Source organism: Haliotis rufescens, unplaced genomic scaffold (assembly GCF_023055435.1).
Source record: "Haliotis rufescens isolate VD_foot unplaced genomic scaffold, xgHalRufe1.0.p SCAF_4, whole genome shotgun sequence".
In the NCBI taxonomy this organism is placed as follows: domain Eukaryota; kingdom Metazoa; phylum Mollusca; class Gastropoda; order Lepetellida; family Haliotidae; genus Haliotis; species Haliotis rufescens.
Window position 1 is genome coordinate 17383255 of NW_025964112.1, and position 15554 is coordinate 17398808.

Genomic DNA, 15554 nt, shown 5'->3' on the forward strand with positions numbered 1-15554 from the left:
TTTTCTGGAATATTATATAAGAGAGTTTGATTTTTCATTCATATCATCCTTGATGATCCAGTGTACTTTCCCCTTATCAGGGATGAGAATGAATATTTTCCTTTTCAGCTGAAACTTCTTTGCAATGGAGCGTGGTCCATAATTTGGGGGTGTTTATTGGGGTAGCCATCAGATTTTAACAAATGTGTGGTCACTAAAATTCGCGGATCTGTGGAAGATTCTCCCCCCTGCCTCATGTAACATGTAAATCTGAGAGCATCATTCCAGCTGTTGGAGATGGCAGCGTCTTCAGTGTCATCAAGGATACCTTGGTCCTTGGTAGTCCACTTTCTTGAGAGCAGTGTGTGCTGCCCAATCTACCAGAGAGTGAGTGAGTTTGGTTTTACGCCACTCTTAGCAATATTCCAGCAATATCACGGCGGGGGACACCAGAAATGGGCTTCACACATTGTACCCATGTCAGGAATGAACCTTGGTCTTCGGCGTGACAAGCGAACGCTTTAACCTCTAGGCTACCTGACCGCCCTCCAATCTACCAGAGGTTTTGGTATGTGCGTGATGTTTCTTTCATCCATGGCCGATGGGCTACATTCAGTCCTTCCCAAAAGTCAAAAGAAAACCCAGTTTCATGTTTAGGTCATGATTAATGGAATTCTCACTTGCATCTGTTTAGCCATGAAACTGAGTTCTGTGATTGCATTTATGGCCTTTGTGACAAGGCAAAACCACTAAGAAAAACAAGATAGTACTAAGTGTTTATTCATGTGTCATGTTTGGCTTACAACAAACTGAGCAAAGTGTCTAGTCAGCAAAATAATGAAATCCAGGGCAAGATGTGCAAAACCTGAATGAAGCCTCAAACTATAAATATATTTAAGAATAGACATCTCGGAAATTGTACTAAAGTAACTAAATCATAACCCTGTCATTCACCCAGAGATCACACAAGATGGAGATATGAATGGAAAGCAAATTCTATGTGATGATTAATATCTAATTAAATGAAATGAATAGCATGATCAATAAAATGATTAAGTTTTTATGCCTCTATCATATCACAATTAGCAGTATGCAAATTTGGTTTCAGTCGAGTAAACTTACTAAAGTCCATATGTTAAAACTATGGAAAAATCTTTGACTTGAAGAGTTTTGACACAGACTTATTATTAGAAACAGAAAAACAGCTCACTAGGATGTAATCAGCTTTGCTATTAATGCGGTTATTTCAACACGTCACCGGTAGTGCATCCATAAATACACACAACACGCAAACACACATCCTGATCAAATAACTGAGGGCCCTATCCCCACAACCGTATTTCCGCTATGGCACCTTACATATAACGCTCTGGGGTGGGGACTTTGGCTACAGTTGGTAGTACCATTAACCTTTACATGTTGGACCCATGGAATTGAAAACCATATCTCAAATAATAATTCTCATCCTCACTTAACAACAAATAAAAAAGTATCTTGGCCTGCATTGGCATGGATACTGCTTTGGGGAACTATATTCGAGTGTAGGTATACAAAAATAGACTTTGCAGCAATAAGCCATACACCGGTGCATGATAGCTTTCACCTGGAGAAAAGATATGGTGATATATGCTTAGGAGGGAAAAACACCAATAAATATACTTGTACATATTGGAAGTTAAATTGTTCCAGCCAGCTCTCCTACAGAAATGATTATTTACAACACAGACAATTTTTTCATTAAGGATAAATGCTACATACATATATATTTCAGATCATTTGGATGGGAATTTGATCTGTGGGGTGAAAGTTGGAACTGTTTTCCAAATGACTACTATTTATAATTTCCTCATTGTCTGCATGTATAATATACACCCTCTCTACACAGCTGTTTATTTCCTTGGCAGAGGGAAGGAGTGTACTTTATGTACTTGAAATAAACAAAACAGTACAGACTATTCTATAACATCAAAAATATAAAAAAATCATTTTCTCACAAAGAACACAACATATTTATGTGGGAACAAAACCCAAAATCAAGTATCCGATTCACATGCACAGTTCATACAAAAATGAAGTCAATCCTAAATAATACTGCAGTGATCAATCTTTGTTAAATCAATATTTTCCCTTAATTCTTTGAAATATTTACACCCAACCAGAAACACAGTAATAACTGCGACATACACTGGACATCTTAAAGTATACTGTCAAAAATAGTTCTTTTCATCCTGTCCATTGTTTGAAAAGGCAACAGTGGACAATAGTTTCCGACATCTATTTCCAATGGGATGGTAGGAAACAAGTACACCACTTTGGGGAAAAATATCTCATCAACATAACAATCTTCAATTTCAGCTTTCATAAATAAGAAACAATCCTCTTTATGAACATGTTTGTATATTATTGAAGTATGGGCTGTTTCAATTTCAGACGGGAGACAAATGGCATGTTGATCGTAGAGGCAGAAGCTAGTCTAGGGGCTGTGGAAGGCGTTGTAGGTCGAGTACCAGAGTTCTCCAGAATGCTTCAGGGTTCTGCGAGAAAAGAAGACATCTGTAGGGAGTGTTCAGATACTGCACATTATGAAATTGATGTGAAAAATGTTTACAATCCTTACATTTATAGTGACACATTTGTATCTGGAAACAGCCACATCAGGGAGCGCAAATGCAATTCATCTCTAGAGTACAATACATGTATATGTGTGTTTCATCTATAAATATAGAATTTTGCAATTGTTTTATTACTTCACAGTCCCAAACGTTGAAAAAGTTATTCCTTTCAAGAAATTCTATGGAGCTTGGAGGCTGTATTATCAACTTTTCAAAAATCAGGAGCAGCTTTCACTTTAGTGTAAGAGACCATGTACTTTCCTGCACTGCAATAGTTTATACAGCATACTTGTATTACAAGACTGAATGTTTGAGGGAGAAGTATGTTATTTTCTGTAAAAACTCGAAGATGTAAGGATAAGTTGTGAAATATTCTTTTCATGTAAAGGGCTTTCTGCTACCCTGGGTGAATCCTGTTTTATCATCCAAAACTGGCTACATTGTAGATATCACTGCAATGAAATTGCATCACAATGCTTTGCAGACCATTGTGACATCATTGGTTACCAAGCCTCAGTTTTTCCACTTTTATCAACGAGTGTTGATATATTTGATATCAAAACACAGGGGTGAGATTCTCTATTTGTGTAGCACATACTTCTTTTAGAAAACATGTTCACTTACCGGACTATATCAGCAAAGGCTGTACCCAGAGGCTTGATTTTATATGAGATGTTGTGTTTCTCACACACTGATCTGACCAGAGCAGACATCTTGTGCAGGTTGTGTCGGGGCATGGTTGGAAACAGGCTGCAAGGAAATAAATGCAAATCTATTGCATAACAAACTGGATTTCTTTCAGAATTGGCTTTCCTTGCTTATTACAGAGAATACATAGTGTATGTAGTCACTTCAGGCAATTTTATGACCTCTACACAAAAATAATGATCCAATTTGATGCAAAGGGAGGTAACTCACTGGTGCTCAATTTGGAAGTTGAGATGGCCTGTGAACCAGTCATTGAAGAAGGACTGTTCCACATTACATGTTGCATGCAGCTGCAGGGCCAGCCAGGGTTTGGCGCTGTCCTCCTCGATGTCCATGGGGATGTGGTTAGACTGCGACACCCAGGTGAACCAGTGGGATTCCAGGCACCTGCAGTCAAAAAAGCATGTGTCATTCATGTTATACTACAGCACTAGCTGTATGTACCAACCTCAAGATGAAGTAGTAGATCCCAGTCCCTGCATATACCTACCTCAAGATGAAGTAGTAGATCCCAGTCCCTGCATATACCTACCTCAAGATGAAGTAGTAGATGACAGTCCCTGCATATACCTACCTCAAGATGAAGAAGTAGATGACAGTCCCTGCATATACCTACCTCAAGATAAAGTAGTAGATCCCAGTCCCTGCATATACCTACCTCAAGATAAAGTAGTAGACGACGGTACTATTGAGTCCCTGCATATACCTACCTCAAGATGAAGTAGTAGATGATGGTACTCCCAAGTCCCAGCATGGGGATGTAGAGGTAGAAGAACTTGACAAAGAACAGGCTCACAGACAGGAGATCCTAAGAACGATATATATTTCAAGACATTACCATGAAACCAGGGATATTTCTAACCCATAACTTTTATTGCAGGAGAATTCATTCCTATTTGAAATAATGCACGGACTATACAGATAGTGAATGTGACACTCATAGCTGGATTGATGAATGCGGTGTTTCACCAATCAGCAATATTCCAGATATTTCAAAGTCGTTGGCCCACAACTCGTCCACACTAATTAAAACTGCTCTCCAACGTCCTCAACCTTAGGGTTGGATCCACATAGCAATGTGCCAACTTGCACGTTACTTACCCACCAAGCCCTCCTGGTGAATATGTGTCTGAAGAGCATGTACTGGAAGTAGACTGGGAACAGGAGGGGTGGTCCGACTGAAACGACAAGCATTCATACATTACCTGAAAAGCAAAGACAATTGGGGACCCAGGTCAATCTGGGAGCAAAGCCCAAAGGATGTATATCGTTGACGTTTATTTACCTCATGTATGGTGCTAAAATACCCAAGACCACAATAAGGTCATATTTGGGATTAAAGCCCTTCATCAGTGGACTTGGTAGTGCCATAGACCAGTTGGCAACCCATTAAATATATATACTTATATAGCACCCAATATCCAACTTTTAGCTGTTCAGAGGCGCTTGCATGTATGTACAGTTATGATAAAATATAGACGTCCAATCTTCAGTCTCGGATCTGTCATTGAGATTGTGGTTAGCATACACTTCATCGTTTTCAGTTTGCCATCTCCTGTTCTATCACTTTTCACATGGGGAAAGAGCATTAATGAGAAAATGTACATTCTGCTATGGACATATTTAGAATTAATTGTCTTGGGTAACCTCCGCCTGACACAAGTGACATTCACGATCAGAATATGGATTACTTGTTTTGCATCTTGTCCTCATCATACCATTCCGAGTTTGAAAGTAACAGCTGGACACTACTTACTGAGGAAGAAATATCTGTGTTGCCAGTTGTACGGCATGCTCTTCTTTCTCTCTTTAGCAATCTGCAAACATTCAAACACAGAATAATTTCATTAAATACAAAAATTTTTTTCTTGATATATACTACTCCGCGATTAAAAATATTCCTGATGCACAATTCTCAGAACATGTCAAGTGTATACCGGTATTTAATGACATATCTGATTATTCCTATCAAAAGTTGAGTAGTATATTTAGCAATATAAACAGATCTAAAACAAAAGGTGAGACTTTGTTCTTTGAAAAGTTCTCTTGTAAAGCTGGTCTTGTTAATATACTCCTAAAAAAGAAGTTAAAGAACACCCTTTTTTTAATCTTAATATGACTACCGTATTCAACGTAATAAGCGCCCGCTCTAATAAGCGCCCACGGCGATATTTGCTAATATATTGGCAAGTGAACAATCCCAATTAGCATCCCTTCCCATTGATCAATGTACACAAGACTTATTTATTCGTGTATAATACGCACTCGTGTGTTATATGCACCAAACTAATAAGAACCCCCTATTTCTAATTTTGAGAGCGCCCTGGGCGCTTATTACGTCGAATACGGTATATGGTATGCCATATGAAAAAGTTGGTGATCTTTAACTTCTTTTGAGTAGTATACATACAGTACATACCATACATAATAATCAATTTTTGCCAAAGAGAAAACCAAACTGAATGTTCAGCTTCAGGGCAAGTTAAGGTCTAACAGATGTAGGGAGCTTATACCTGGACTGGCATGACCTTGCCCACAACAAACAGTTCCTCCACCCTCACATCCGGGTCCTTGTTCATCTGGAAATACAGCACAGTTACAGCTTACCAGAGCGTACATAGAGTTATGTTACATAGATATACACATACGGAACACGCAGCAGCTGCCAAAACTTAAGCGTGTGTTTGAGCTTGAATTGAGGAATGCAAAGTAAGGGTTGGTTGGTTTGTTGTTTAACGCTGCACTCAGCAATATTCCAACTATATGACGGCGGTCTGTAAATAATCAAGCCTGGACCAGACAATCCAGTGGTTGACATCATGAGCATCGAACCACACAATTGGGATCCCGCAAGTCGCCTCTTACAACAAGCATAATCGCCTTTTACGGCAAGCATGGGTTGCTGAAGACCTATTCTACCCCTCATCTTCACGGGTCGTAAAGTAAGGGGATGGATTAATTTGCCATATTATCCAGTAGTGATTGAATGTTGTCATCAATTCCAGACAAACCAACCAGTGACTAAAAGCATGAGCATAGATCGAAATACGATGACGAACTAAGGCAAGTTGAACATTGCAACATCACGATTCTTGTACATCAGCAAGAGACGGGGTAGAATAGGTATTCAGCAACCCATGCTAGCTGTAAAAGGCGGCCATGCTTGTCGTAAGAGGCAACTAATGGGATCGGGTGGTCAGGTTCGCTGACTTGGTTGATGCATGTCACTGTATCCCAATTGCATAGATCGTTGCTCATGATGTCAATCAATAGATTGTCTGGTCCAGACTCGATCATTTACAGCCCGATGTCATATAGCTGGAATATTGCTCAGTGTGGCGTTAAACAATAAACAAACAAAAAACAAAAATCATACATCAGCAGGGTGAAGACAAGCCATCAACAATTGATGGGCTTGGGGCTGCTAATGCATGGGTACTCACCACGTTCGGCTTGGCATGGTGCTGGTAATGCATGTGGTTCCACCACTGGGGGGATGCACCCTGCAGAGGAATATCCATCATTATCAAGTATCCAGCATCTACCCGTACATATCTTACAGTGTACACTCACGTGTAGGCATCGGTAAACAACTGCTATTATGAACCTATTTATACCAGAAAAGAAAGGTCTAGATATAATCAAACTGTACTAGCATTCAAGAATGTGTTGATTTAGATATGTGAGATAATACTACTAAGAATACCCTGAAGTACTCTGTAACCATGGTCAAGTTGGTAACTCAGAAATTACATGTGAGCAAGAAAATTGTTTATATGATTGCCAAAGTTCCCTCTCATAATTACTTTGTTAGTCCTATTTATACATATGAGAGATATTCAGCTTTACATCTAACCCAAATAGACTGTGTAGACCATACCACCATTTGGTAGATAGCCAATGTCCTAGGAGACATACAGAATTGGCACTTGTTGGAATGGCAATTTTGTATTTATAGTCTGTAAAAAGAGTTATAAAACATCCTGCTTCAGACTGTCCTTTTGTTCTAAGGATGCCAATATCTGTAACAATTTCATGCCCAATAGAGCACTAGAATGATCAGGTAGAATTTTGATTTCAAGGTTCATATTAACAGTTTCTTCACCAAACTACTGAATTATTTAATTAAATACAAAACAATTCTTGTAACAGATATTATAAAATATAAGATAACAGAAGACCAACAACCATTACATTAAACTGTTTCAACAATGGTTATATTTTGTGTAAGAAGGTTGTTTTACAAGACCTTTCTTTTCTTCCAAATATTTAAAAGAATACTTGAGGAGTGTGGTGTGGTTTCACAGAACAGCAATATGACTGTAACATGCAATGAAATCCCAGTATCATGAACCTTAATACACTTACTAACATCACAAACATCCCTGGCTGCATTCATGGCCCAAATAGAATATGCACTGTTATATTTACTCTTCTAATTACATGTAATCCAAAAATAACATTGATTAAAAGAGAATACATCATTGTACCCACCAAATTCAGATCCAAACAAAACTCGATATGTTTGAATAGAGTCATTTCCAAACAAACCAAATTTTTATGAAATAGCATAACCTAACTTTGAAAAAAACATATAAACATCTATTCTTTTTCAAGGTTTCGCTCACTTGGTTAAAAATCAGCAAAACAAAGAATTTACTTTATGACTATGCTTTTACATGACACATCTGCATATAAATCTTATATCAGATGTATGGGATTAAAAAATATCATTACTCATAACAAAATCAAGCTATCTGATTGGCCCAATGCAGTCCTTTTGCAAATTGGTCAGTTGCCTGTATGGTCAACATCTCCTTGTCAAGTAAGTGGCCCTGTTCACATTTTCAGTTACCAAACTGAACACACTGGCAGTCGTAAGGCAGATCTGATATTGTCAAAGATATTTCCCCAAAAATAAGTCTCTGTACTTCTGAACATGTCATAATAATTTCGTAACGTGTAAGACTATGAAAGTATTCTGTGGTGTCAAAGCCAATTCAGCTCATAAAATCCCATATACCATATATAAAACCCCATATACCATGCTGGTGACACAAGTAATTCATATCAAAATTTGTATTTCCTTACACATACATCACATGCATACAGAGATTCCATTCTCATACAACAGTCTGTCATGCAGACTTTCAAGGAAAGATATGTAAGACTGCAAAAATCATTGTTATTGAAATCTCAGCAGTATCTTAATCGATGGTCCAAACTAATGATTGTTGGGCAGATAGTGTTATCATGGCCTGACTTCCAACATGAGTGGTCATATCTCCTGGTGTGATGTCAGACATGCTGAGTCAGCTGCTGTATCAGGAGACCCCTGCATGAGCACCATGTTGCAGGGAATGATTACCTTCTCAAGAGTGATAATACGTGCAGAATAGAACAGCATTTAGTCACTCATTCAAACTATCCTATCAGTTCTTGATACTCTTAGCCTTGAATCATTTCTTTTAGCCAGGCAATGATAGAAATGAGTTGGTTGGTTTGTTTGTTTGTTTGTTGTTTAACGCCGCACTCAGCAATATTCCAGCTAAATGACGGCGGTCTGTAAATAATCAAGCCTTGACCAGACAATCCAGTGATTGACATCATGAGCATTGATCCACGCAATTGGGATCGATGACATGTATCAACCAAGTCAGCGAGCCTGACCACCCGATCCCGTTAGTCGCCTTTTACGACAAGCATAGTCGCCTTTTACGGCAAGCATGGGTTGCTGAAGACCTATTCTACCCTGGAATGATAGAAATGAGATCTGGGACATGCAAACCATAGCATATGAGTTGTATTGCAGCATGTCAGCTTGATGTTGGAGGAAAGCCCGAAGTAGGCAAACTGCAGGTCTATAGTACAAGTATCACTGGGGCAGTGTGTGACTTCTTGTCTTGAACTAGCTGTCTTTTGAAGCATTGTCGTATATCTGGAGAATTGTTCTACATCCTTCATAAAGGCTACAAGTATTGTTCTACAGTGAGGAATTGTCCAATGTTCTATCAAGATGAAATCATCTATCTATCATGCTTACATCACGCCACTCATGTTGTACAGTACAAATGGTTGGTTGTTATCTTTCCCAGTGATAACCTGCTCATGCTCCAGATAACGTTTGTGTCATTCATACTGTCAACATCCACTACACCTCACATCAATATGTGGAGTACACACGTTCAAGGCTAACTCGCATCACTGTCAGTTCATCATGAGATAGCATACAGGTGAAGCCACTAATGCCACTTTGAGCAGTAACTCAGTTTTATCATATATTGGGTAGGTTTCTCGGCAGGATAAAGCCAACGGGTAATAACGATATCCGTTGGGGCCATATGCGGATAGTTATGCAAATATCAAAGGTCAAGTAGGGACTACTTTCAGCGTTTATAAATAAACATGGCATCCCCCTTGTCATTCGTCAAACGAGTCAAAATTAACCATCGGGAATCTGGAGAAACTACAGGGATAATAGCTATCATTATAGCTCGCTAAATACAACCGGTATGTATCACAGCTGTGGAAAGGAAGTCCTGATGTGATGCTGGCCTTAATGTTTACCACTTTGATGAAATAACAAGGATAACAAACCAAAAATAAAAATCAGGGTAAAGCTGAAATTTGACTGGGCCACCCATGCCCCCTCATGTTATATAAATCCTAGCCACAAGAGGTTTTTGTTTGTTTGTTGTTTATCGCCGCAATCAGCAATATTCCAGCTATATGACGGCGGTCTGTAAATAATCAAGTCTGGACCAGACAATCCAGTGATTGACATCATGAGCATCGATCCACGCAATTGGGATACGATGACATGCATCAACCAAGTCAGCGAGCCTGACCACCCGATCCCATTAGTCGCACTTTACGGCAAGCATAGTCGCCTTTTATGGCAAGCATGGGTTGCTGAAGACCTATTCTACCCCGGATCTTCACGGGTCCCACAAGATGTACAAAACCCTCCCTCACAACACACACAATACAGAAAACAAACATCCTAATAATATAGTTCTGTGAAAGAAACATGAACACTCTGATATCTATATTGTCATTGATGCAGACATAAGATAGAGAATTAATATGTTCATTTACTTGTAAAACCACACCACTCACCTCGATTATGAAAAATTCAGTTAAGACTACACATGCAGTCATGAAATGTCAAACCTTATCATTTCTGAAATTGAACTCTCAAATTGAATTAATATATAATGTATAGAACCAAGGATAAGTAACCATGGTAATGAAAACGTCACCGTAACCATCACCATGCAAAAACAATTTCCAGGAGTCAGGTAGTATCACCATGGTCATTACAGTGGTATAATGTTTGGTAGTGTCATCCACTCCATGACTGTAGTCCACTCAATAAAATAAATTATTAAAAATTAATATGCTGTTTTACACTGCATTTAGCAGTATTTCAGAAATATCACATTTGTAGTCTAGTTAAAATATTGACTGGTAAAATATCCAAGTACTTGGTGCAACAGACATCCTGAAGCTTGTTTTGCATGGCTTGCATGGTTAGAAATCACTTGTAACATGTAATCAGTGAAACACTCAGTATTCAAATCACAATAACTAATTAATGTTAGAATCTACAGAGTCTAATTATCAAGCACCAGGAGAAGCTGTAGCAGGCTATATACGTGTCCAGGCTCATTATCAACAGGGAAATTGTTTCGTCTCTCACTAAGATACTGCAGATGCAGATAAAGGCAGTGTTGTGGGTCCCTTGCAATCGGGGAAGGTGGTAAGTTGAGAGAAAAAGATCTCATGAAACATTCAGTAAAAACACCCTTCTTTGGATGACTGTCAGCCTGCCTGGGCTTTGCCCTCATACTGCTGGTGCATGCTGGATCATTTAGGGAGAACTGTTGCAGAAGGACACAGTGTAATTATTGTGCAACCAGTGTTTACAAGGCCAGCTATGATAAAAGATAATGTAGTCAGTTATATAGCTGTATCATGGCAACCTTTTGCTAATCAGTTCATGAAGCAAACAAACCAGTGGTTGACAGCATGAGCACAGATACACACACACAGGTCAAGTCACAGACGAGAATTGGTCTTACTCATCCCAGTTCATCTCCAACAAGACAAACACCATCATAGCTGCCACTGGAACTCCTTGGATGACTGCTCTGTACCAGACTCCAAACAGCAGTCAGTTTAGAAAATTATTCAACATCTAATTGAAACTTTGTGATGAGTAAATTTAACAATTGAATATATTTACATTTCAACAATATTGTGTGTTTGTTGTTTACTGCTACACAGCAGTATTCCATCAATATGACGGCAGGCTGTAGATAATCCAGTGACTGATATCATAAAACAGTGATGGGTATGATGACACACAATCAACAAAGTCTCCGAGGCTGTCTGGAGTGTTTGTACCAAAACGTTATCAGGTTATTTCAGCTACTGAAAGGCAATTGTCATCTATCCTGTATCAGTTTACAATAACCAAAACTTTTGCAATTAATCACTTGTTGTCCTACTACTAGCACAAAAGAACTATTTTTGTGTACATGGGGCTAATGGTGCAAACAGCTTCATCAATTGCAACAAAACTATGTGCAGAAAAGTTATTATTTTTAAAGATTGAAAAGACAAATTACAAATAATAAAAAGTGTCTAAAAAAGCTAATGCAAACTCTTGAGAGACGAAACAATTTCCTAAAATAACTACACTTTGAACAAGGTTACACACACAAACATAAGGTTTCCCCAGAAATTATTCACAATCTTCAGGGTCTGAATTACTCCAGGGAGAAGCTATCAATATTTCACACCAACATGACAGGGACGAAAACACTGGGGCATGCACTTCACATCAACCAACCGAATGGGGGACATGTTAACGTCATACCACAAACAACGCGGGATAAAAACACATCTCACAAAATTAAATGTTGAATGCAAGTTGTGTAAGCCTGAGATCCAGTGTCCAGACACCCCCTGAGAACGGCAATGGCAAACCCCCTCTATTGAAGTAAATCATGTTATACCATGGTCAGCAATATCACAGCAATGATTGTGTAATTGAGTGAGTATGACCACATTTACCACTTGTCAGTCCTGGGAAGAAGAATTGGAACCCATTCTCGTGACCATTTTAATGACTGCGATCCTTTGTATGAGTGAGCATTGTGAAAAAAAAAAAGCGCCAACATGTCGTACAATTCATCCTCGATTTTCCAATGTATTAAATAGCCACCATTACAATGTTTTCAGACCAGTTCCATTGTCAAGATACTAAAAATAGACATCCATTCAAATTACACAGATATGCTGTCAAATACAATCAGAATGCCTTATAGCATAAGGACTGGATTCTGTTAAATACGAGGGAGCAGAGCCCCAGAGTTGTGAGATGGCTGTGATTAACAGCTTTATCTGACAAGCATGCCCGAGTAACAAGGGCACATCTGCATTAAATCTTTCTGGCATGGAATGCAATTTATTATTTCAAAATGTTGATACCTTTTTGTGTCAATATTGTTGTACACAGTATCTCTACAACAGATGCAATTATAATGTTGTTGTAACATTGTATTCTGACATTGTATCAGCCAACTCCGCCTTCATTTGGTGAGTATCCAATCAGCGAAGCCGATAAGGGTGGTGATATTTCAGATATATCAGAGTCTGCTTTTGAGTATGGAATATATCGCCATGAAAACATCAGCTATTGGGTTAGTTGAGGTTTCGCTTTGACAAGGCCTGATTGTGAATGTAGATCTGTGCTGAACACATTTTGATTGGTTGCTGATTTCAAGCTCATGAGAGAAATTCAGTGAAGTTACAGTGATGGAGATGGTGACGTCACTTCCAAAATGAAGGTATTTTGGTGGATACTTCCAGGGTTTTATTTATGATAACAGAATGGAGATATGATACATTGGACAATCGAGGAGGTGTACACTTCAGATACAAAACATGCCTGAAAACAGTCAGTAATTGGGAAGGGTTTCTTTGACCCAAGTATGTAAGTCAGAGGCACGTTCAGTTTAGTTCATCGTGAATTTGCCTACAAGATAATTGATAGGGGGACAAGTCTTCTTGCAGGTGACTGAAAGCGGCGAGTGGTGAACACACCAAAGATGGGCAGAGCGGGCAACAACCCATGGCAAGGTACAATGACAATGCTGCAGCTTAGAGCCTCTCATCTGTGGTGATCACCCATTTAAGTATTAGTCAATCACAGCCTCCATTTTGTCCAACTGATCACCCAAAACAGAGTTCTATTCCACAATACTGATTCTTTAAACGTCCTTTCCCTTCAGCAGTCGATCTGAAATCAAAGCAACTTTCCAGCCATAGCCATAGGAAAGGAGTGATCTGATTGGCTGGTAAACACGACCAGACTGGAGTCAGGGACTGAGATTTGACACAAAGGGCATGTCTGGCACTGCATCTGGATCTCGAGGACTGTCGTTTGGGGTGTGGTTTGCAGAGAATATATGATGTTAAATTGTCTTGTGCAAGGTGACAAGTTTAGAATCAGTAATGGTGAAGATTAATGACTTTTACTTAGTTATAACTAATAACCTATCATTCGTTCCTACCCTAATATTGGAATTCCTGTCAGTGTTTTAAGTGAGTGAGTGATATGCAGCTATGATACTCAAAAGAAGATTCTTTCATATTACTGTAGTTAATTTGACATGCCCATATTAACTGTAGTAATATGAGTGAGTGAGTGAGTGAGTTTGGTTTTACGCCGCTTTTAGCAATATCCCAGCAATATCACGACGGGGGACACCAGAAATGGGCTTCACACATTGTACCCATGTCGGGAGTCGAACCCGGGTCTTCGGCGTGACGAGCGAACGCTTTAACCACTAGGCTACCCGACCGCCCCTGTAGTAATATGAAAGAATCAGATGGTCCTTAACTTCTTTTGAGCAGTATACATGTATATCTATTCTATCAGTTTGAGTGAGTAAGTTGGTTTCACAGCGCCTTGAAGCATTTGATTTGGAACCACAATCAGTGGATCAGATTAACTCTGCCACCCACTCGTGCTTCAACAATGCAAGAGTGAAATGGTCAGTCAGTATACTTCACCTAGGACTGGTGCAGATTGTTTGCCATTTGCCTGATACATATATTCACTTGCTCACTTGTTCAAATTTCATAATTTTTAGTTCTGTTAGCAGTTATCCTTGTAAAATATTTTTAGCTGGAAACGACCTTTATGAATTCTGCAATAATTCAATGCAATGTCTGTGAAATACAGGATCTTCATTAATCATATTTAAAACATAGCTGTGCGGATCAATGGACTCCACTGCTGAATTTCGGTTTGCAAACTTTTAAAGATTACTACGATTGGGTGTTGGGCACCTCTGGTAGATTTAGAATCAACAAATTTTCAAATTACAAATTTACAATGATTTGTTCATGATACACATGATAAATTGTGGTTGATGTAAATGACAATATCTTTCTAACAACTTGAGGTATATATGGACTAAATTAGGATACATTTTCCAACACTAAAAGCTTGTTTTTGTACGCATGCACAGACAATGCAACTTTCTTCCAATCTGAGCAACTGAGACAATAGAACACACTAATCTGATGTTCATGCATTATTTTGAAAAGAAGTAAAGTGGATGATTTCTGTAATTTTTTGTGTAAAAGCTTTCATAATGTGTTGTCAGTTATTAGAACATTGACATTAGTTGATGTTTGCAAACATTCATGTTTTGTTACAGTCAGCAGGCAAAATCAGTTCACAGTCCAATGAATCCTAAATGTGCAGTGTGCATGTGTGCGTGCATGCGTGCGTGCGTGCATGTCATGCACAAGTGTTATGTTGATGCGGGTGAGAGTGATTGGGGTTTAACGTTGCTTTAAAGAGTGTTCCAGTTATATCACAGCGTGTCAGCTTTATGTGGAAGGAAATCGTGAAGTACTCTGACGTTAAAGTTTTAGTGAAAATATAGAACGTAATCGGGGCGAACAGAGATTTTAAACAATGATCATAGGGTTCTAGGCGTGCCCAAGGGACGCAACTCTGCACAGCACATTGCGGCACCTTAGACTACTGGGCCATACATGCCTGTTTTGTTGATGTGAGAAGTGGTGAGAGCAAAGGTTGCTTGTAAAGGTTTGACTATCGTGTATGTTAACTTGGGGACAGTACCACAATAGCAGCAAGTTTCAAAAGTGTAGCTCAAACTAAACATAAAAAAGGACATTGCAACAAAAAAGTTTATAACTCATTCCGAT

General features: G+C 38.9%; 1 protein-coding gene across 2 annotated transcripts in view; it reads right to left on the minus strand.

The window, feature by feature from the left end:
• Nucleotides 1-743: 743 nt before the first annotated feature.
• LOC124149223 (acyl-CoA 6-desaturase-like) overlaps nucleotides 744-15554 on the minus strand; it is a 36330-nt gene continuing 21519 nt past the window's right edge. For both annotated transcript variants that reach the window (XM_046520671.2, XM_046520670.2), the window contains exons 6-13: nucleotides 6743-6802; nucleotides 5813-5878; nucleotides 5056-5116; nucleotides 4401-4477; nucleotides 4010-4107; nucleotides 3510-3686; nucleotides 3216-3341; nucleotides 744-2513 (exon numbers count right to left, since the gene is read on the minus strand). In XM_046520671.2, the coding sequence (XP_046376627.1) occupies nucleotides 2453-2513; nucleotides 3216-3341; nucleotides 3510-3686; nucleotides 4010-4107; nucleotides 4401-4477; nucleotides 5056-5116; nucleotides 5813-5878; nucleotides 6743-6802 (726 nt within the window). In that variant the 3' untranslated portion in view covers nucleotides 744-2452. The remainder of the gene's footprint in view (nucleotides 2514-3215; nucleotides 3342-3509; nucleotides 3687-4009; nucleotides 4108-4400; nucleotides 4478-5055; nucleotides 5117-5812; nucleotides 5879-6742; nucleotides 6803-15554) is intronic.